The 22,115-nt window shown below is 42.6% G+C and overlaps 1 protein-coding gene across 4 annotated transcripts in view; it reads left to right on the top strand.

Moving 5' to 3' along the window:
• Raph1 (Ras association (RalGDS/AF-6) and pleckstrin homology domains 1) overlaps positions 1-19,473 on the top strand; it is a 77,203-nt gene extending 57,730 nt beyond the window's left edge. For all 4 annotated transcript variants that reach the window (XM_036172851.1, XM_036172849.1, XM_036172848.1 and 1 more), the window contains 6 exons: positions 762-905; positions 1,764-1,874; positions 3,714-3,812; positions 10,801-10,921; positions 13,636-13,778; positions 17,322-19,473. In XM_036172851.1, coding sequence (XP_036028744.1) covers positions 762-905; positions 1,764-1,874; positions 3,714-3,812; positions 10,801-10,921; positions 13,636-13,778; positions 17,322-19,313 — 2,610 coding nt within the window. In that variant the 3' untranslated portion in view covers positions 19,314-19,473. The remainder of the gene's footprint in view (positions 1-761; positions 906-1,763; positions 1,875-3,713; positions 3,813-10,800; positions 10,922-13,635; positions 13,779-17,321) is intronic.
• The last annotated feature ends 2,642 nt before the right edge of the window (positions 19,474-22,115 follow it).

The following is a 22,115-nucleotide window of genomic DNA, read 5'->3' as shown; positions in this document are numbered from 1 at the left end:
GTGGACATGCTTATCACCACACATCACAAACACAAACACGCAAGAAGAGATGGGACTCAGTAGTGTTGTATGCAACTCAGTTGAGTTCAGAGGGAAATAGTCTTTTGTTTGATTGGTTTTTTTGTTTTTGTTTTGTTTTGTTTCATTTTGAGACAGGATTTCTCTGTGTAGCCTTGGCTGTCATGGAACTCGCTCTGTAGACCAGGCTGGCCTCACACTCACATGATTGCCTCTGTCATGACTATAATAAAGACTATTTCCCACTGGGCAGTGGTGGCACACACCTTTAATTCCCAGCACTTTGGAGGCAGGCCTTTTTGTGGTGTGGTGTGTGTGTTGTGTATGTATGTACATGAGCATTCAGGATTACACATCCCTATCTGCAGACACAGGCTAGAGAATGCCAGGTGTCTTTGTCTCTCTCTCTCTCTACCTTAGTCCCCTTGAACTGGAAGCCCACCTTTTTAGCTAGATTGGCTACCCAGCAAGTACTTCCAGCCATACCCAGCTTTTTATAAGTGGTGGGTTTCAAACTGTGAGGTCCCATGACACATTTTTATTATTAAACACTTTAGGATTGCTACAGTAATTCTAAAGTAAATTCCTGCTGTGTTTAGAATAGAAAGTTCTTTCAGAAAGCTAGTGCAGTTTTAATACAAAACTGTTTTGCTTTACCTAGTGTTACGCATCTCACAGGAGTAGATAATTCATTTTCTGGAAATAGAAGGATCATAAATCTTTCCAAATGATTTTTTTTTAAGGAATGTTTTTGTGGAAGCTCTGTAACTGTCCCAGAAATTGAAGGAGTCCTTTGGCTGAAAGACGATGGCAAGAAGTCCTGGAAAAAGCGTTATTTTCTCTTGCGAGCATCTGGCATCTACTACGTCCCTAAAGGAAAAGCAAAGGTATGTCCCTTCCCTGCACTTGTACTCCATAGTAAGAGTACTACTGTACCTGTGTAGGACACACAGAAGATAATTTTGTTTATTCTTCTGTTGTAAAGAATAACTGTTCAGTTCTCCGCTCATTAGTTGGCTTCATGTCAAATTCTCTACCATGTTTTTCCTGTTTGCATTTGTTGTTAAGGGAGGATTTTATTCATGTAGCTCAGGCTGGCCTCAGACTCACTATGTAGATTAGGATGACACTGAACTCTTGGTCCTCTTGACTCCCCCTCTTCTTCTTCCCCGGGTGCTGGGTACAGGTACGCATCACCACATCAGCCAAACAGTTTTATTTATTTGGGGGGCAGGGGGAAGGTCTTGCTGGAGTTGTGGGAATTTCATTTAGGGAGAATGGCTTTCTAGGATTAGACTGACTTCAGTCTTGAGTAATGTGCTTTTGCTGAGGAATATGCCGTCATTTGTTCTTATCTGGGTTCAGAGCTGTTGTAAGCACTTACTTGTCATCCCAGTCCTATAAACAAACTACCAGTGTCAGTTACTGTTGCCTCTGCCCGCTCAGGGGGACTCCCAGGTGAAAACCATGGTAGTGGAGGTTTGCATTATAGCCATTCAGCTACTTGAGAGAGTCTTGTTTTTTCCTGAGAGTGTTGCTATTCTCCTGTTAAAGTACCAACATTTTAAAATCAATATTCATTGGGAATTACATATAACAAGCAAAGTAGACTGCCTCTTCAGTTACACTGTAGATGGGAAAAAAATCTTATCATCTTGCTTTCTACCTAATACAGGTTTGGTTCTCAACTGAAAGCCCTTACCTGGCGTGATACTTGCTTATTTGCATTCTTAAATCAATCTTAGGTGTCTCGGGACCTGGTGTGCTTTCTCCAGCTGGACCATGTCAACGTGTACTATGGGCAAGACTACCGGAGTAAATACAGAGCCCCCACAGACTGCTGTCTGGCGTTAAAGGTAACGCAGCTCCACCAGGTAGAGGTCCCTGGGCATCTTAAAGTAGCTGCTGTGTCTGTGGAAAAGGATGGAAGGACGAGGGATGCCCCAGCAGTAAGCGTGTGCTTAGCTCCATCCTAGCACCAGGAGAACAAGGCAAGGGTAGAGTTTGGCCTAGCAGCTCACACCAATAATCCCAGCACTCAGGAGCGTCAGGAGTTGAACCCAGACCCTGTCTTGGAAAAACGTTTGTACAGTAAGACATGTATTTTTTGTGGTTTTCCTCAACTTTATTGGTAGACCCATCAGAGGGCACTGTTCCCAAGTTCAACATCCCCCTGCTTCCATCTAGCCAAGGAATAATTCTGTCTCTACCCTCCCCAGCCCCACCCCCAATTCTAGCCACACTAGTCTGTTGTCTGTGCTGTTATTAGGGAATTTTCTTGTCTTTCAGTCAGACTTTAAGTTTCTCACACTAATGTGTGGCATTTTTAGTATTTTTAGTGATCTGAATTAACGTTTATAAAGATTCAGGAAGAATTACTGAGAGAAGTAAGTTATACTCAGAGGCTCCATCTTCAGGACTCTCAATATAGCTTACGTCTGCATGTTTGTATCATACTTTTTTCTGTAAGAAGTCTTAGTTGGGTTTGGGGAGTGCCATTTGTTTAAAAGTTGAGGTGCGATTCTGATTAGACAATGTGAATGCATCATTGAGCTTAGTTACAGAAGCAGCTTGGTTTGTTTTTGTTTTTTAACTTGGCTTTTTTTTTTTTTTTTTTTTTTTTTTTGCTTATCTTCATTTTTTTGAGACAGCCTTGCAGTGTAGCCCAAGCTAGCTTCAAACCTGGGCTCCTTCTGCCTCAGCCTTCACATTACTGGGATTACAGGTGTGTTACCAGGCCCTATCCAATAATTCTTAAGTTGACACAAGGTAACTTCAGCCAATGGTTTGCAAAATAAAGTCCAAGGTCCCTTGAGAAACCGGAAGACCATGGTAGCAACATTAGGTTTATAATACTGAGATGTTACACACCTTCCACATTCTTGTTCTCTCAGTGTGTAGTGGAGTTTCCTCACACCTTTCATAATGATATTTTTCCTGTCTTAACTATTAAGAGGGATTTGGGGACAGTTGTGTTCTATCTTAATTTTTTCTCTTATTTTAACTTCTAATAAAGTAAATATTGCAGGGACATAGGAACCTTCAACACTGTCCTCTTGTCCCACCAAAGAATTTGGGAGAGAAAGAATCCTACAGATTATTGTTCCACCACTCAGGTGTGACCGTGGACTTTTGTCCTGAGTGTTATGCTATATATATTCCTTACATGCTTGGTGTAGTTGTTCACCCACAAGGATGGACCTTCTCCTTTACAGCTTCTAAACCACAATTTCCATTTCCAGTCTTACAGACTGAGAATCCCACTGATTTAATCTTGATAGAGTTTTTCTTTGACATGTAAAAGGGAATATTTGAGAACTTCCCAAGTGGGAAGGTTTACATGGATACCTTGGCCTAAAATTTGACACGATATATACTTTATTAAAAAAAAAAAAAAAAGTATGGGCTGTTTTTTTCCACTTTATGGTTGTATAAGAGTATGTACTGAGCTGAGCATAGGGGTGCATGCTCTTAGTCCCAGCACTTGGGAGGCAGAGGCAGGGAGATCTTTGTGAGTTTGAGGCCAGCCTGGTCTAGAGTGAGTTCTAGGACAGCCTGGGCTACACAGAGAAACCCTGTCTCAAAAAACAAGCAAGAATACCATTTACCATTTCTCTAAGGCTGTAACTTCTTAGGATATGTTTAAGTGCCAGTTCCCTAGACGACTTCTCTGGATTTTGCCTTTCCTTGTGCAGCACCCACAGATCCAGAAGAAGTCTCAGTATATCAAGTATCTCTGTTGTGACGATGTGAGGACTCTGCATCAGTGGGTCAATGGGATCCGAATTGCAAAGGTACCTTTCCTTTTCCTGGGAGGCTGGGATGATGGAGGGTCAGTTGGACACTTGGGATTGTTGATGGTGGCTCTGGTTGTTGCATGCTCATCATTTGCTAATGTCTGGTTTCCTCGGGCCCAAGTTCATGTTTTAAATGCCTTTTCTCCTTGGTGGTTGGGAAATAGGTTAATGTCGTGAGGCAAGACAAGCTCCTCCCCCTGCATCAAGACTGGGTGAGGCATTCCTGCCCGGGGAATAGGTTCCCAAAAGCCAGCTTATGTGCCAGGGACAGGTCCTGATCCCACTGCTGGGGCCCCACAAACAGACCAAGCGACACAACTGTCACCCACATGCAGAGGGCCTAGGTCAATCCCATACAGGTTCCCTAGCTGTCAGTCCAGAGTCGCTGAGCTTCCATGAGCTCAGGTCAGCTGTCTCTGTTGGTTTCTCCATCATGATCTTGATCCACCTTGCTTATATAATCCCTCCTTCCTCTCGTCAACTGGACTCTAGGGACTCGACCCTGTGCTTGGCTGTGGATCTCTGCATCTACTTCCATCAGTTACTGGATAAAGAGTCCTTGATGATAATTAGGGTAGTCACTAATCTAATAAAAGGAGAAGGCCAGTTCAGGCACCCTCTCCACTATTGCTAGGAGTCTTAGCTGGGGTCATCCTGTGGATTCCTGGGAATTTGCCTGGCACTAGGTTTCTCCCTAACCCAAAAATGACCACCTCTATATAGATATCTCTTTCATTATTCTCCCCCTTCATCCTGCCCCCAACTTGATCAATCCAATCCCTCATGTTCCCATCCTCCCATCCTCTCCTCTTCCCCCAACCCCCAGTTTACCCAGGAGATCTCATCTGTTTCCCCTTCCCAGGGAGATCCATGCATCCCTCTTAGGGTCCTCTTTGTTACCTAGTTTCTCTAGGGCTGTAAATTGTAGCCTTGTTATCCTTTGCTTTACATCTGCTATCCACTTATGAGTACATACCATGTTTGTCTTTCTGAGTCTGGGTTAACTCACTCAGGATGAATTTTTTCTAATTCCATCAATTTGCTCTCAAATTTTATGATGTCATTGTTTTTTTTATTGCTGAGTAATACTCTATTGTGTAAATGTACCACATTTTCTTTATCCATTCCTTGGCTAAGGGGCATCTAGGTTGTTTCCAGGTTCTGGCTATTAGGAATAAAGATGCTATGAACATAATTGAGCAAGTTTCCTTGTGGTATGATTGAGCATCCTTTGGGTATATGCCCAAGATTGGTATATCTGGGTCACGAGGCAGATTGATTCCCAATTTTCTAAGAAACCACCATAATGATTTCCAAAGTGTCTGTACAAGTTGGCACTTCCACCAACAGTGGAGGAGTGTTCCCCTTGCCCACATCCTCTGCAACATAAGCTGTCATCAGTGTTTTTGATCTTAGCCATTCTGATAGGTATAAGATGGTATCTCAGAGTCATTTTGACTTATATTTCCCTGATGGCTAAGGATGTTGAACACTTCCTTAAATGTCCCAGACATTTGAGATTCTTCTATTAAGAATTCTGTTTAAGGGCTGGAGAGATGGCTCAGAGGTTAAGAGCACTGACTGCCCTTCCAGAGGTCCTGAGTTCAATTCCCAGCAACCACATGGTGGCTCACAACCATCTGTAATGAGATCTGGTGCCCCTTTCTGGCTACACATGCTGTATACATAATAAATAGATAAATCCTTAAAAAAAAAAAAAAAGAGGGAAAGAATTCTATTTAAATCTGTACCCCCGTTTTTAATTGGATTATTTGGTATTTTGATTTTTAGTTTCTTGACTTCTTTTTATATTTTGTCCCTCAGTCAGATGTGGGATTGGTGAAAATCTTTTCCCATTCTATAGGCTGCCGTTTTGTCTTGACAGTGTCCTTTGCCTTACAGAAGCTTTTCAGTTTCAGGAGGTCTCATTTCTTAATTGTTGCTCTCAGTGTCTGTGCTACTAGTGTTATATTTAGGAAGTGATCTCCTGTGTCAATGCATTCAAGGCTACTTCCCATTTTCTCTTCTATCAGGTTCAGTATATCTGGATTTGAACTTAAGTTTTGTGCAGAGCGGTAGATGGATACAGACAGATCTATTGCTTTCTTCTACATGTTGACATCCAGTTATGCCAGCACCATTTGTTGAAGATGCTTTCTTTTTTCCATTAAATAATTTTGGCAAAAATCAGATGTTTTTAAGTATGTGGATTTACATCAGGGTCTTCAATTCGATTCCATTGATCCACCTGTCTGTTTTTATGCCAATACCATGCTGTTTTTATTTCTATAGTTCTATAGGAGAGCTTGAAGTCAGGAATGGTGATACCTTCGGAAGTTCCTTTATTGTACAGGATTGTTTTAGCTGTCCTGGATATTTTGTTTTTCCATATGAAGTTGAGTATTGTTCTTTCCAAGTCTATGAAGAATTGTGTTGGACTTTTGATGGGGATTGCATTGAATCTGGAGATTGCTTTTGGTAAGATGGCCATTTTTACTATGTTCATCCTGCTGATCTGTGAGCACGGGAGATCTTTCCATTTTCTGATATCTTCTTCAATTTCTTTCTTCAAGCACTTGAAGTTCTTGTCATACAGGTCTTTCACTTGTTTGGTTAGAGTTACCCCAAGATATTTTATATCATTTGTGGCTATTGTAAAGGGTGTTTTTTCTCTATTTCTTTCTCAGCCCGTTTATCATTTGTATATAGGAGAGCTACTGTTTGGGTTTTTTTTTTTTTAATTAATCTTTTATCCAGCCATATTACTGAAGGTGTTTATCAGCTGTAGGAGTTCCCTCATAGAATTTTTGAGGTCACTTATTTATACTATCATATCATCTACAAATAGCAAAAATTTGACTTCTTCTTTCCAATTTGTATCCCCTTGATCTCCTTTTGTTGTCTTATTGCTCTAGCTAGAACTAGTACTATATTGAATAGATATGGAGAGAGTAGACAGCCTTGTCTTGTTCCTGATTTTAGTGGAATCACTTTGAGTTTCTCTCTCCATTTAATATGATGTTGGCTGTCGGCTTGCTGTATATTGCTTTTATTATGTTTAGGTATGTTCGTTGTGTCCCTGATCTCTCCAAGACTTTTATCATGAAGGGGTGTTGGATTTTGTCAAAGGCTTTTTTTAGCATCTAATAAGATGATCATATAGGGTTTTTTTTCCTTTCAGTTTGTTTATATGGTGGATTACATTGACAGATTTTTGTAAGTTGAACCATCCCTGCATCTCATGCCTACTTGATCATGGTGGATGATTTTTTTGATGTGTCATGGATTCAGTTTGCCAGTAGTTTATTGAATATTTTTGCATCAATGTTCCTGAGGGAGATTGGTCTGTAATTCTCTTTCTTTGTTGCATCTTTGTGTGGTTTGGGTATCAGGGTAACTGTGGCTTCATAAAAAGAATTTGGTAGTGTTCCTTCTGTTTCTATTGTGTGGAACAATTTGAGGAGTATTGGTATTAGCTCTTCTTTGAAATTCTCATAGCATTCTGCACTGAAACCACTTGGCCCTGGGCTTTTTTTGGTTGGGAGGCTTTTAATAACTGTTCTGTTTCCCTTAGGGGTTAAATAAAGGTCTATTTAAATTATTTCTCTAGTCTTTATTTAATTTTGGTATGTGGTACCTATGAAGAAAATTGTCTCATTTCTTTTAGATTTTCAATTTTATGGAGTACAGGTTTTTTGAAGTATGACCTAATGAGTCTCTAGATTTCCTCAGTGTCTGTTGTTATGTCCCCCTTTTTCACTTCTGATTTGTTAATTTGGTTAGTTTGCATAAAGGTTTGTCTACCTTGTTGATTTTTCTCAAAGAACCAACTCTTTGTTTTATTCTTTGTGGTGTTCTCTTTGTTTCTAATTTATTGATTTCAGCCCAGAATTTGATTATTTCCTCCTCCTGTGTGAATTTGTTTTTGTTCTAGCGCTTTCAGGTGTGCTGTTAAGTAGCTCATGTAGGATTTCTCCAAATTCTTTATGTAGGCACTTAATGCTATGAACTTTCGTCTTAGCACTGCTTTCATAGTGTCCAGTAACTTTGAGTATGAGCCGGGCGGTGGTGGTGGTGGTGGTGGTGGCGGCGGCGGCGGTGGCGCACGCCTTTAATCCCAGCACTTGGGAGGCAGAGTCAGGCGGATCTCTGTGAGTTCGAGGCCAGCCTGGTCTACAAAGTGAGTTCCAGGAAAGGTGCAAAGCTACACAGCGAAACCCTGTCTTGAGCAAAACAAAACAAAACAAAAAACCCACTTTGGGTATGTTGTGGATTCATTTTTATTGATTTCTAGGAAGTATTTTGTTGCTATCTATTTCTTCCTTGACCCAGTGGTAATTCAGATAAGAGTTGTTTAGTTTCCATGACTTTGTAGGCTTTCTGTAGTTTGTTGAACTCTAATTTGAACCCATGGTGATTTGATAAGACACAAGGGGTTATTCCAGGGTTTTTTGTATCTGTTGAGATTTGCTTTGTAACTGAGTATGTGGTCAATTTTAGAGAAGGCTCTATGAGGTACTGAGAAGGTATATTCTTTTTTGTTTGAGTGAAATGTTCTGTAGTTGACTATTAAGTTCATTTCAGTCATAACATCTGCTAGTTCCCTTGTTTCTCTGTTAAGTTTCTGTCTGGCAGACCTCTCCAATGGTGAGAATTGGGTGTTGAAATCTCACTTTTTTTTTTTGTTTGTTTGTTTTGTTTTCGAGACAGGGTTTCTCTGTGTAACTTTAGAGCCTGTCCTGGAACTTGCTCTGTAGACCAGGCTGGCCTCGAACTCACAGAGATCCACCTGCCTCTGCCTCCCAAGTGCTGAGATTAAAGGCATGTGCCACCACCGCCCAGCTGGTCTCCCACTATTAATGTGTGGGGTTTGATGTGTGACTTAAGCTTTAGTAATTTTTCTTTTACAATTTCAGGTGCCTTTGTATTTGGGGCATAAATGTTCAGAATTGAGACTTCATCTTGATAGATTTTTCCTGTGATGAATATGAAATGTCCTTCTCCATGTCTTTTGATTCATTTTAATTTGAAGTCTATTTTGTTAGATATTAGGATAGCTACATTGGCTTGCTTCTTAGGTACATTCGATTGGAAAATCTTTTCCTAACCCTTTTACTCTGAGGTAATGTCTGTCTTTTAAGTTGAGTTGTGTTATCCATTCTGTTGGCCTGTGTCTTTTTATTGGCAAATTGAGTCCATTGATGTTAAGAAATGTTAATGACTAGTGATTGTTAATTCCTGTTATTTTTTGGTTTTGGTGGTGGTGGCGGCAATGATAGTGTGTGTGTTTCCCATTTTTGGATTTTGCTTGTATGCGATTATCTATTGCTTGTGTTTTTATGGATATAGCTACCTAGCTTCCTTGTGTTGGAGTTTTCCTTCTAGTACTTTCTGTAGGGCTAGATTTGTGGATAAGTATTGTTTAAATCTGGTTTTTTGTCATGAAATTCTTGTTTTCTTTGTCTATGGTGATTGAAAATTTTGCTAGGTAAAGTTGTCTGAGCTGGCATTCGTGGTCCCTTAGTATCCGCAGAACATCTGTCCAGGACCTTCTGGCTTTTAGAGTCTCCATTTAGAAGTCAGGCGTAATTATGATGGGTTGGCCTTTTTCCTTTGCAGCTATTAATATTTTTTTATTCTGTAGTGTTTTGATTATTATGTAGTGAGGGGACTTGGGGGGGGGGGGTGTCCAGCTTATTTGGTGTTCTGTAAGCTTCTTGTATGTTCACAGGCATTTCCTTCTTTAGGTTCGGAAAGTTTTCTTCTATGATTTTGTTGAATATGGTTTCTGTGCCTTTGAGCTGGGATTCTTCTCCTTCCATTCCTGTTATTCTTATGTTTGGTCTTTTCATGGTGTTCCAGATTGCCAGGATGTTTTGTGTTGGGAATTTATTGGATTTAACATTCTTTTGACTGATGAATCTGTATCTCCTACCATATCTTCAAAGCTTGAGATTCTCTCTTCTATCTTAGATTCTGGTAGTGATGCTTGCATCTGTAGTTCCTGTTTGATTCCCCAGATTTTCCATTTCCAGAATTCCCTCAGTGTGTGTTTTCTTTATTGTTTTTATTTCAATTATCAAGTCTTGAACTATTTCCTTCACTTGTTTGTTTTTTTTTCTTGACTTTAAGGGATTTATTAATTTCTCCCAATTTTTTGTCTGGTCTTTTCCTCGATTTCTTTAAGGAATTTTTCATTTTTTCTTTTTTCTCATCTTCATAAAGTTGTTTTTAAGGTCATTTTCTTGTGTTGCAGGATCACTGGGTTCTGGAGGTGCCACACTGCTCTTTCAGTTGTTGAATGTATTCTTGCACTGGCATTTACTCAGCTGCTGTGGGTCATGCCTGTATCTGTGTCGTCTGTTCTAACCAATTGGTGTGGGTTGTGTCTGGGCCTGTTCTTCCAGTGGGTATGGTTTGTACCTGTGCCTATGTAGTCTGCTGGGGTTGCAGAAGCCATGGGGTAGAGTTCATGGAGTGCTGGCCATGGGGAGGATGTTCAGGTGTGAGGGTTTGGGTGGTGTTATAGGTCTTGGAGGGACAGAGTCTAGTGGATGGTAGGGGTCGGGGTGCATCCTGGAGGAAGGTCTCTCACATTATATGATTATGTAGCCAAGTTTAGCCTAAGCAGATGGGTTTTGTTGTTGTTTGTGGATCTGTCCAGCCCCCAAATAAAAAGTTTTAAATTACGGTTATTTATCAAGTAGATTTGGAGCAGTGTCCCTGAATAGTGCTAAGAATCTAGTCCTAGATCTCTTGGAGTGATAAAACTTTTATTTCTATTATAAGCACCAATAGTCGGCTTCCTACTGTCCTTACAACTAAGGAAAACGAGTACAAATGTAGCTTTTGTAGAATTAAGGACTATGGAGAGTATTGTGGGTATCAGTACAAACTGAACAAGTACACCAGTGTCTCCCTACCTTTCTCACATCCTTCCACCCACCAGCTCAGGGTTCACGTCACTGTTTGTCTCCTTTGTTAGTATGGGAAGCAGCTGTACACTAACTACCAAGAAGCCTTGAAGAGGACAGAGTCCGCTTATGACTGGACTTCGCTATCCAGCTCCAGCATTAAATCCGGATCCAGTTCTTCCAGCATCCCAGGTAGTTCACAGTAGCACACAGCACGACTTTACTACCAATATGATATCCTTATCAAGAGTGATAGAACTTGAAATTTCAGCTTGTTTCTAAAAGACCACAGCCATACCTAATTTCTAATCTGTGGATGCTTTTTTTGGTCTTATTTCCCCACAAAGTTATTAAAAGTACAGTGTCATAAACTCGTTCACAGCATTTGAAATGCACTTCTAATGCACTGTTACAGTTTATATTTATGAAGTGATTTGAAAACGCACGCACACTGATAAGACATGATGGAGAAGCTCCCATTAGCCGTCCGTCAGGACACTGCACTCCTCCGCGGCTTTCCTGACATTGCAGTGCCGTGAAAGTGACCTCCAGCTGGTTCAGAAATACAGCAGGCAGCCGTTTAGGCTGACACTCTACTGGTGGCACTCAACGGGGCTTCTAGGTCCCCACGTCTTTTACATCAGCATAGCGTACTCACATCTTCAGTTAAATGCTTCTTTCAGAATCTCCCCAGAATGATAATCCTGGTCATTCTGTAATGACTTGGCATTATCTCTGAACAATAAAACGCGTATTTGGAATTGTGGTACATACATACTAACTGGGGATGTCATGTCTGTAACCCACATATTTTCTGGTTCTGTCCATTGAAGGACCTAGAGGAAGTGATCTGTAACAATGAGGCAAATGGCTGATTCTAAAGCTGTGGGAGAGACCACACAAGATGACTCTTCAGCAGAAGGACTGAAAACTAGGATATGGGTTTCTCAGAGGGACATAGATGCCAACTTGAAAGAGCTTCAGTGCCTAGAGCTGGAATAACTTTGAGCAAAAGAAATATACAATGTAGTATAGAATTATAACCAAATTAGAAGATACATCACTGAATCCATGATAACGTAACTTCCATACAAAAGATTTTAAAGATTTAAATGCATTTTTAATTAAAATATGACATCACCTTCTGTTCCTTCCCTCAGCTCCTTTCATGCCCCACCAACTCTAAGGTTTATTTTTTATTATGTGTGTGTGTCTACATGAGTTATGTGTACCATGCACATGCCGGTGCTCATGGAAGCCAGAAGAGGGCAGTGGACCCCCTGGAACTAGAGTTATTAGCAGTTGTGAGCTGCCTAATGTGGGTGCTGGGGCAGAATCCAGGTCCTTTGCAGGAAGGGTACGCTCTAATTGAGCTAGCTCTCCAGCCCCACAAAGTATTTCTAAATGATTTCTGTATACACTTTGCCCTCTTAAAGAGCTACACACAGTGATTTCCTTAAAAAGGAACAGGGTTGAGAAAGCAGTAACTTCACAGTGGGAAAGTAGACAAGCAGCTTTAGTCACGTTGATTACAGGGTCCCTGACACAGTGTGAGGAGACTCAGCCAGTAGTTCTCAAGACTATCAAAATCATTTAAAAAAAAAAAAAATTGGAGCAACTGTCAAAGGACTCAAGATAACCAACTATAATGTGGCATCCTGGACCAGAATGTGGATACGTGAAGTGTGGCATGTGGTTATTAGTAAATCAGTGTCCACTTCATGGCTGTGGCAAATGTACTATAAATTTAAACAGAATTATGGGACAAGTAGGTGCTGAATCAGTAAGAATTCAAACTTACTCTATTCTGATATGAAATTAATATATAAAAATCTAAAATGAGGTGTTCATTAGAGTGGAAAAATGCTCTGAGAAGTTGGACTAGAAAGACGAGGTAAGAAAGCCATGCAGCAAGTAGGGTAAAGATAAGGCCAGCAGGGCGAGGAAAGTGTATTCTCTGTTTTCACACCATGCTGCACTTGAGTCCATCTCCTGCATCCCTCAGAAATACTGTGCCTGTCCTTCCCTGGTGTCATTGTCCACTTTATTGAAATGTTAGGCTTTCTAGGGGAAAACATAAGAGCACAAAGATCCATGTGCTCCAGTCTCAGTCTATTGTCAGAGTAATAAATGAGCTTAGTGTCATAGATTTTCATCATATTCCTCGTAGTTTTACCTTAAGGATAGTCTCAACGAAGAAGTTGGGGCTTAGGCTACTGAACTTAGGCTGATAGCTTCCATTTTTCACCAAGTGATTGATGGCTGGGAACAGCTTTGAGTCTCCACTGCTTGCCAGGCATCACCTAAGGTACATATATAGTTACCTTAGAATCCAGAGAAGTCATCTTTCCAGCTCTTCCAGTCCAGATGTCAGCTTAAGGTACTTGTTACCCTCAGCCACAACCCCTGTGCCTGCTCCCCACTGTCACCGGCCTGGAAGCTAGCTGTAGCCTGGCTGCTGCTCAGTGGTGCCAGGACCTAAATCCCTGGAAAAAACACTTTCTTCTCAGTTGGAGGACTCACTAAATACTGTTGTTGCTAGAGAAGGGTCTGAATTTATAAGCTGCTCTGAAATGGCCTGAAAAAAGATTGATTCCTAAAATAATGTAGATGTAATTGATGGTTCAATTCTTTTAAAAAAAAAATGTTCAGAGTAGATTTTTATTCAAGGCTGGTTTTCAGGGTCCTCATGACTTGTCTCTCATGGTGAACAATTAAAAAAGATTAAAGAGTCAAATTTTCTAACTACCTGTAAGATAAGGTTTTTCTACTAGACTGTATTTTCTGAATCTCAAGTAGGATACGTTGATTTGCCATTCTACATAGTGCTTTTACATGTAACATTTAAAATGTGCATGTCCATATGATCAACTGGCAACCGCTGAAGGTTGAACTATTTCAAACAGAGTCTCCGTCACATCACTCCAACCAGTCTGACAGTGGGGTCTCTGGCACCCTGCCAACAGGACACGTCCGTTCCCAAAGCACTGTGAGCTCCATCTTCTCGGAAGCCTGGAAGCGTGGTACTCAGCTGGAAGAGTCCGGCAAGGTAACCCACATTAAATTTACATATAAATCTGTGGTCGTTCGCTGGCTAAGCTTGTGCTCCGTAGTCCTCATTAGTCTCATTTGGCATGAGTTGTCTTCCTTGTTAGATCTCCAGTCACCTTCCTCAGAAGGGGGCCATTTTAGAGCTGTCTGTGATGACTAGTGACCTAGGGTCTTCATTTTTAGGGCGGTTATTTATACACTTTAACCAGCGGCTTACATTTCTAAGTCATAACACATACCTCCTTTCAACTGTAACCAGTTTGCTGGAGCAAGACCATGTAGTGCCATTGCCCTCAAGTTCCAGAGAAGTTGCTCACAGTTCTTTTTCATTTTTAATTAATTCAGATTCATTCCTTACTTTCAGTCTTGAGGTATGCTATAGGCCTCAATAAATTTTCTCAAGCTATGTTTTATGCAGAAGACTAAATTTAAATCATTCTTAAAATTTTGGATTCCTGAATCTTGGATAATATTCAGTAATACTATACAGACTATAATATTGAGAGCTTTTTCTTTTTTTAATATGAAAATTTCAGACATAAATACAAAATATTTTAAGAATAACCCCTACTCCTCCCAGAACCACCTCACCTCCTAATCTCATGTCCTTTTTTTTCTTTAAATAATGCACTTAGTCCAATCTGTGCTGCTGATAGATACATAGGTGGCTATCCACTAGAACGTGGGTCATTCATTCTTACAGGAGCCACACGGTGACAGGAAACTGGCTCTTCCATTTTCCAGAAGCCATCAGCTGTCAGTTGCTCCCCAGTTAGAGATGGGGGCTCTCAAACCCCTTCCCACTCTGCTAGAACGCTAACTGACTTGCTTTGGGGCAGGCAACCACAGTTGAGTTCATTAGTACAGTGGTTCTCTCATGCCCTGAAGACATTATCCACTTGGGGTCCTCTCCAGTTTAAACTTTTCCTTCTCCCTCTTCCATCACGGTCCCTGAGCCTTGGGGAAGGTGCTGTGATGACATACAGGTGCCCACATGTAGCTGGGCCTCCGTGGTCACCTACTCTCCGTACTTGACCTATTGAGTTTCTGCATTCACCACTCTCTGCTGCACAAGAAACTTCTCTGCTAAGGTTTGAGAGCTCCCTTAGAGGTTTTCAGGTGGAGAGACATGGTAGTCCTTTGTCAAGTAGCCTCGGGATTCCAGTCGAAAGGATGTGTTCTGGCTGTAGTCACCGCTTAAATTGAAAAGGGTGTGTTCCTCCAAGGAACCAGTGACGCCCTGCTTTTTATCCTAAGTTTGTTTTTTTTTAAGATTTATTTAGTTATTATGTATACAGTGTTCTGCCTGCATGCCAGAAGAGGGTGCCAGATCTCATTACAGATGGTTGTGAGACACCATGTGGGTACTGGGAATTGAACTCAGGACCTCTGGAAGAACAGCCAGTGCTCCTAACTGCTGAGACATCTCTCCAGCCCCCCTGCTTTTTATACAGTCAGCATTTTGGGTTTTTGTTGTTGTTGTTCTTGTTTTTTGTTTTGTTTTTTAGTTTTTTTAGTTCTTTTGGTCTGAGTCACAGATACAAGCACATTCACAAATGAGAATCAAAAGGAACATTTAAATTTGTCCTTAAAACAAATTAATTACATAATTTGCATATGTGGTTGATTAACTGGCATGGGGGTGGGAGGTATAAAAATGAGTAGTCAATAATTGTTTTAATAACCTAAATTACTTAAACACACTTAAAACTCTACCAGAAAATTTTAATAAATCTCTTCCACCCTAGAGTCTTTTTCCCCAAGTACTGGGGATTGAACCTAGGACCTTGCACATGCTAGGCAAACACTCTGTCACGGGCCTACGTCCCAGTCTTTTTTTTAATGTTTTGAGACAATCTGTCACACTTAGTTTTCCTGGCTGTCCTTCACCATGTAATAATCCTCTTGTCTCAGCCTCCCACACAGGGCTGTATCACCAATCCCAGTTCCTGTGAACCAATTGAGATGAAACTAATACTCTAAGCATACACTAGAAACAATAGTCTAATTTTAAATGTCTGAAGAATAAAATCTCAGCCTTGGCTGGGGATGTAGCTCAGTGGTAGAACACTTGTCTAGCATGCACAAAACTCCAGGGTAAATTTCCCACTGCTGTCAAAAACAAAAAGCTTTTACCTTAAAAATGATTAACAGTGAGAGCCAGATGCTCTGTGATTAGGAAACAGTCTGTCATTGTAGTCTCAGAAAGGGGAATGACCCTGCTCTGCAGTAATGTCAGTTTGCTTGAGTGTGACCCTCCTGTGTGTTTCTTCTGTTACCTCAGTCTCGGGTGCCACACGAGAAGGCCAGCACAGCTAAGGTCTGCGTCCCTGAAGCGGCTGAGACAGGGTCAAGTTAAGGTCAGGGTCTCTTCTCGGAAACACATTAACCTGGGTGACCCTATAACCAAATCCTACAAACTAATGCTTTGATTTTGATGTATAATTGTTAGAGAAACCTGCTAGACATTAGAATTCAGCTCTATGAATGAACACTTTAGTTCACTAACTTAAGTACCCTCAATGCCAATTAGATATCATTTGTGATGGAAAACCGATGCTTCCCTCATTTCTTCACAGTTGTTCAAAGAACCTAAAAGGTGTTCCCAAAGTTATTAAATCAAAATCCCTTCCTTTCCTTATTTCAGAAGTCCTTGAACCACAGATTTGTACATGGTTGGTTCAGGCAGTAGACAACCAGAATCAGTCATGTCGGCAGTGCCAAGTACCACTTAGAGGGCAAACCCTAGTTCCTGCTTGCTGAGGAGTTCCTTTAGCTCTCCAGAGTTTCCTCTTGTTTTCATCTGGCCTTTTCTGTATGATGTTCTGTCTTTTGCTGTAGTGTTTACAACGCATTTCTTTATGTATTTTCCAGTAAAGCAGACGTAAAGAATGCCCCCCTTACCTGCATTGCTGGACTTCTGTGCATGTTGGATGCAAGCGCTTCCACACCAGAGTGCGTGTGTCGAGTTCATTCATTCCTGTGTGACTGTACACCACTGCTGAGCCTTCTCGTGTGCTCACGGGCAGCTTTCTAGAGTCAGAAAGCCATCCTCACTCCTCGGGAGTCCCTCCACCCCCATTCCTTACCCTAGGACTCCATCTGCTTGATGTGGATGCAGTCATGGACTGAACTCTGGAGCCCAGGAGGGCCTGGGGCAGGGTTTGTCAAAGTCCCATTGCCAAGGTCAGATATCATACATACATCCTGTCACCACCCAAATGCCTTTGCAATAGGAACTCATTCCTAGACTCTTAGGCAGTGTAGCTGTTCAAAGAATATTGCAGGGTAAAACTAATTTTCTGTGTCCTTGTCACCTAGGGAATCAGATTTTAACCTTCCTGACACTGTCGTCTTTATAATCACCAACCGCTGCATCCTCTTCATGCATGTCCTAGATCCCTTGCTGTTTAGTTTGATGGAGTCGAAACTTACTTACCGCTGTAACTGTTTTGTGTTTCTCTCGATGGGGTCGAAGCTTACTTACCACTGTAACTGTTTTGTGTTTCTCTCCCTCCCGCGGCCCTTTCTGCTCTTCTAGGCCAGAATGGAATCTATGAATCGGTCCTACACTTCACTTATGCCCCCTCTGTCCCCTCAAACTAAGATCCTCACCCCTTATACTGCCTCACAACCTTCACCCCCTCTGCCTCCTCCTCCACCACCACCTCCACCTCCTCCACCTCCACCTCCACCTCCTCCTCCTCCTCCTCTCCCCAGCCAGTCTGCGCCTTCTGCAGGCTCATCAGCCACCATGTTTGTCAAGTACAGCACAATCACCAGGCTGCAAAATGCAGCTCAGCATTCAGGGCCCCTGTTTAAGTCTCCCCCACCCCCAGCGATGCAACCTCTGCCTTTGGCTTCACAGTCCCTCAAGGCTCAAATGGTAGTGCCCCCCAATGGAGTTATTCCTCCACCCCCTCCTCCTCCACCACCCCCAACCCCTGGTTCAGCCATGGCCCAGTTAAAGCCAGTGCCATGTGCCCCATCCCTGCCACAGTTTGGCCCCCAACCTCCTCCACTGAAGATTCATCAAGTTCAGCATGGTCCTCAGGTGGTCCCTTCAACACCTCCACCAGCTCCTCCCATCCCTTCAACTGTCCCCCCTCAAGCACCCCCTAAACCCCTGGTGACCATTCCTCCTTCAGCCAGTACCAAAACTGTGCCACCCACCCCTGCACCTCCAGTGCCCCCAGCAAAGAAGCAGCCAGCTTTCCCCGTTTCTCACATTGCACCCTCTCCCCCTGTCCAGCCTGCCCCATGTCCCCCACCAACACTACCCAAGCAGCAGAGCTTTGGGGTGAAGCCACCGCCCTCTCCACTGTCCCCTGTGCCCTCAGTTGTAAAGCAGATAGCCAGTCAGTTTCCACCCCCTCCCACTCCTCCCCCTGTGGACTCACAGCCCCTAAAACCCCTCCCAGCAAGTGTCACCCCTCAGTCCCCTCCTGCAGTGAAAGCAAAACCCAAATGGCAGCCCAGCTCAATCCCTGCCCCTTCCCCAGATTTCCCTCCGCCCCCTCCAGAAAGCAGCCTGGTGTTTCCTCCTCCACCTCCTCCAGCCCCAGCCCCAGCCCCAGCCCCAGCCCCACCACCACCACCAGTGCCGCCCATGGCTTCACCTATCCCTGACAAAGGCGGATCTCCAGGCAAAAAGCCAAGTAAGACATCCAGCCCTGGGGGGAAGAAACCACCCCCAACCCCGCAGCGCAACTCCAGCATCAAGTCCGGCAGTTGTGCAGAGCGCCCTGAGCCCAAGCGACCCTCGGTAGACAGTCTAGTCAGCAAGTTTGCACCGCCAGCAGAGTCAGGGTCTCCCAACAAGGAGACTCCACCACCTCCTGCAGCACCCCCCAAACCTGGGAAACTACACCTTTCTGGAGTCAACCTCCCCGGAATCCACCAGCAAGGGAGTGTATCTACAAAATCCTCTGTTCTGAGTGGGCGTGGAAAGGACTCCGTAGTGGAATTTCCGTCTCCTCCATCCGACTCTGACTTCCCACCCCCTCCACCTGAAATAGAGCTTCCTCTGCCCCCTATTGAGATTCCAGCCGTATTCTCGGGAAACACCTCCCCGAAAGTGGCAGTTGTTAACCCTCAGCCACAGCTATGGTCTAAAACATCAGTGAAGAAGGCCCCTCCACCTACCCGGCCCAAACGAAACGACAGCACCCGCCTCACTCAAGCTGACATGTCTGAGCAACCAGTGATGACCACAGTTGTGTCCCAAGTGCCCACCTCCCCCAAATCCAGCCTTAGTGTGCAGCCTGGATTCCTAGCTGATCTTAACAGGACACTGCAGCGCAAGTCTATCACGAGGCACGGCTCCCTCTCCTCCTCACGAATGTCCAGGGCAGAACCCACAGCCACCATGGACGATATGGCACTGCCACCACCACCACCAGAACTGCTGTCTGACCAGCAGAAGGCTGGCTTTGGAGGTAGTCATATTTCAGGCTATGCAACACTGCGAAGAGGACCCCCTCCTGCTCCCCCTAAAAGAGACCAGAATACTAAGCTCTCAAGAGACTGGTAGCCACAAGACTTATTTTCATGTTATCTATAATCGGCTCTACAATCAGTTCACCTGATCATCTGTGAATCCAGGTGTTCAGAGCCTCCTGATATGTTATTCAGGTAGTGTCCAGCTCTGTGTGTTTGTGTGTATATGTGCTGCGTGTGTGTACGTACATGTGCACACAGCTATATAGATTGTGTGTATATACATGTATGTATACATCTGTGAATGTGTATAGAGAGAGAACTGATTCTATTTATTCCATTTACCTCCTAATCAGAAAATGGGGTTTTGTATATTTCGAGTGGAAGGACACATAGGAGGGGATATGTTGTCATTTATAATTTGTTCATCATATGGATTGGACCAAAATCTAGAAGGTATTTCATCAGTGTCTGTCCATGTGCCACCTATCTGCACGTTGAAACTATCATTCAGATGTTCGGTATAGCTGTAGGCTGTTTTGTTGGTTTTTCCCAGTTGGCTTGACTAACACTTAACTACTCCATAGAAAGGGGCACTTTAAATCAGGAAAACCTTCATGCTACAAAACGGGTAAATAGAGCAGGAAGGGACAATCCTGAAGACACTGGTTGGACATAGGAAAGTAAGTCTTCTGGCTGCAGTAGCCCTGCCATGACCCAGCCACACCTGCGATGGCTTCACAGGTCAGCTTTTTGCCTACAACACAACTATTTAATGCTAGAATTCTGATCCTGGCTACTCTCAGTACTGTTTGAAGAAGCTTCATCTACTTGGCTTTCTGAGTCTTGTTTTATTGGGAGAACGTCCAGTACACACTGTAATGTACTACCCCAGTTACCTTTGCATATAGTATGTACATTAACAGACACTGAATCCATGGATAGTCCAAACATGGAATATTCTCCCTGTGCCCAATGCAGTACATCATTTAAAAAAAGTCAGCTTCTGCAATGCCTTCTTTACAAGCTGTTCTCAACAAGAGACAAAGAAGAAGAGAGAACTGGTCTTTTCCTGTCTGTCAGAACTGTCTTTTCAGACAGAATGGCCCTGGACCAGTGTCATTCATCAGGTTGTAATGCAAAGAATCCATTTAGGATAGAACTATCATGAACAAAATGAGTTTCATAATCTCACCCATAGCTACTGGAGCTGCTAAGATCGTTGCTGTTTACAGCTGGAGTGTAGAGATTTACAGGTGACCAGGTGTTCTCATGGAGCAGTGTCATAGTCCAGTTACAGTAAGTGACACTGGCATGTGCATGTATAGTTGGGCAAAACTTGGGAGCACTACTCTGATGACACTACTGTGCTTAAGTTTTTTCTTGGTACATGAGAAAAGTGTGTGCTTGTCAACCTACAGTGACAGGTTGATGGGACTAAAATACAGTCTTAGCTATTTTTTAGTAAGAGAATAAAAACTGGCCATCCCACCAATTACAAATGAACACATCTAGTAAAGAGAGTCTGTGCCTGTTGTAAAGATAACCAGTGCTAAATGCAGAAATCTTCTGGTCCTGTCAAGCAGAAAGTAACTCCAGTGAATCTGGGTAAAGAAGATAAACAGTTGTTGAAAATAGTCTTAGTACTGTGTGCCAAGTTTCATTCACTACAATACGCTCCAATAAGGAACTGCATCATAAAGATGTGTAAGTGGTACTGCCCATCACTTCTGCAGCCACTCACTCTTCACTACAACCATGCAGTTAGGGGGAAATGACTGTAAGTCATTGTGCTTTTTAAAAACCCAACTTAAAGATACTTTTTGGATCTTTCAGATTGCTCACCAAGTATTTATGTGCTTGCTATTCTTATGATTATGAAATGACCTGTAACACACCTGCACTGTTAAGTTTCAACATGCACAACAAATGTGGCTGATCTGAGTACAGATGCCAAGCCACACTGAAGTCCTTCCTCATGCTCATCAACCTGCAGCTCTACATTCAATCAAGACAAACCGGGGTGTGGATCCAGTTACCCCTGGTGTTTATCTCTAGGGCTGTTTTTGTTTTCTTTTTAAATTAAGCCAGGCAGACAATTTAAGGTTTCCTTGAGTGGAAAAATATGTACCTCCAATCTAGACTGAGCCCTAAATCAACACCTTTCATTTCTTCAGTGTTGACTTTGTGGGAATTCTTATGTCCATCCTGAGCCACTGCTCCTGGTTTTATTTTCTAGGAAGAACAGATCTCTTTGAATACTAGTAATGTTAAGAAAATGAGAGGGGTGATAAACTGTCCATTTCTGACTCGTGACAGATGCAATTTCTTTATAATTCTCCAAAGACAGAGATAGCTGTTAAAAAAAAAACAAAAAACAAAAAAAAACGAAGTGACACATTCCAATTTTTTTTCACTGCCCAGTGTGTGTGTAGGTTCTGCTGAGATGTAGTTTTCTTCTTGCTTTGATGTGTCCATGGACAAGACCTACTGCCAGCTGACACCAGTTCTGAGCCCCTTCACTGCCCACACCTCAGCGGCTCCAGCTTACACGGCCTTCGCAGGGGGCTGCCTGAACACTAACTAGTGAACAGGGTAAAGGACCTTCTGCTCCTGAGGGCAGGATAAATAGGTGCTTTCCAGAAGTGGTGACCCCTCAATTTTTACTATATAGGTAATTTCAAGTCTCTTAGTGCTTAAAGTTTGGGCACCAACTCTGAAGCAGAACCTATTCTGAATATAACAACCTACCTGCAGTTCACAGGTGTTGGCATGAATACCGTTCTGTAGTAAATCTCAACTTGGCTTTTACTCCCATGAGATTTAAATGCACTTCTCTTTTTAGCTGCTGGAATTCTCATTTGGAGGGGAAAAAAAAGTTTTCTTCAGACATCCA

The sequence above is a fragment of the Onychomys torridus genome, chromosome 23 (assembly GCF_903995425.1).
Source record: "Onychomys torridus chromosome 23, mOncTor1.1, whole genome shotgun sequence".
NCBI classification, from domain to species: Eukaryota; Metazoa; Chordata; class Mammalia; order Rodentia; family Cricetidae; genus Onychomys; species Onychomys torridus.
This window is presented reverse-complemented; position numbering and strand designations above follow the sequence as displayed.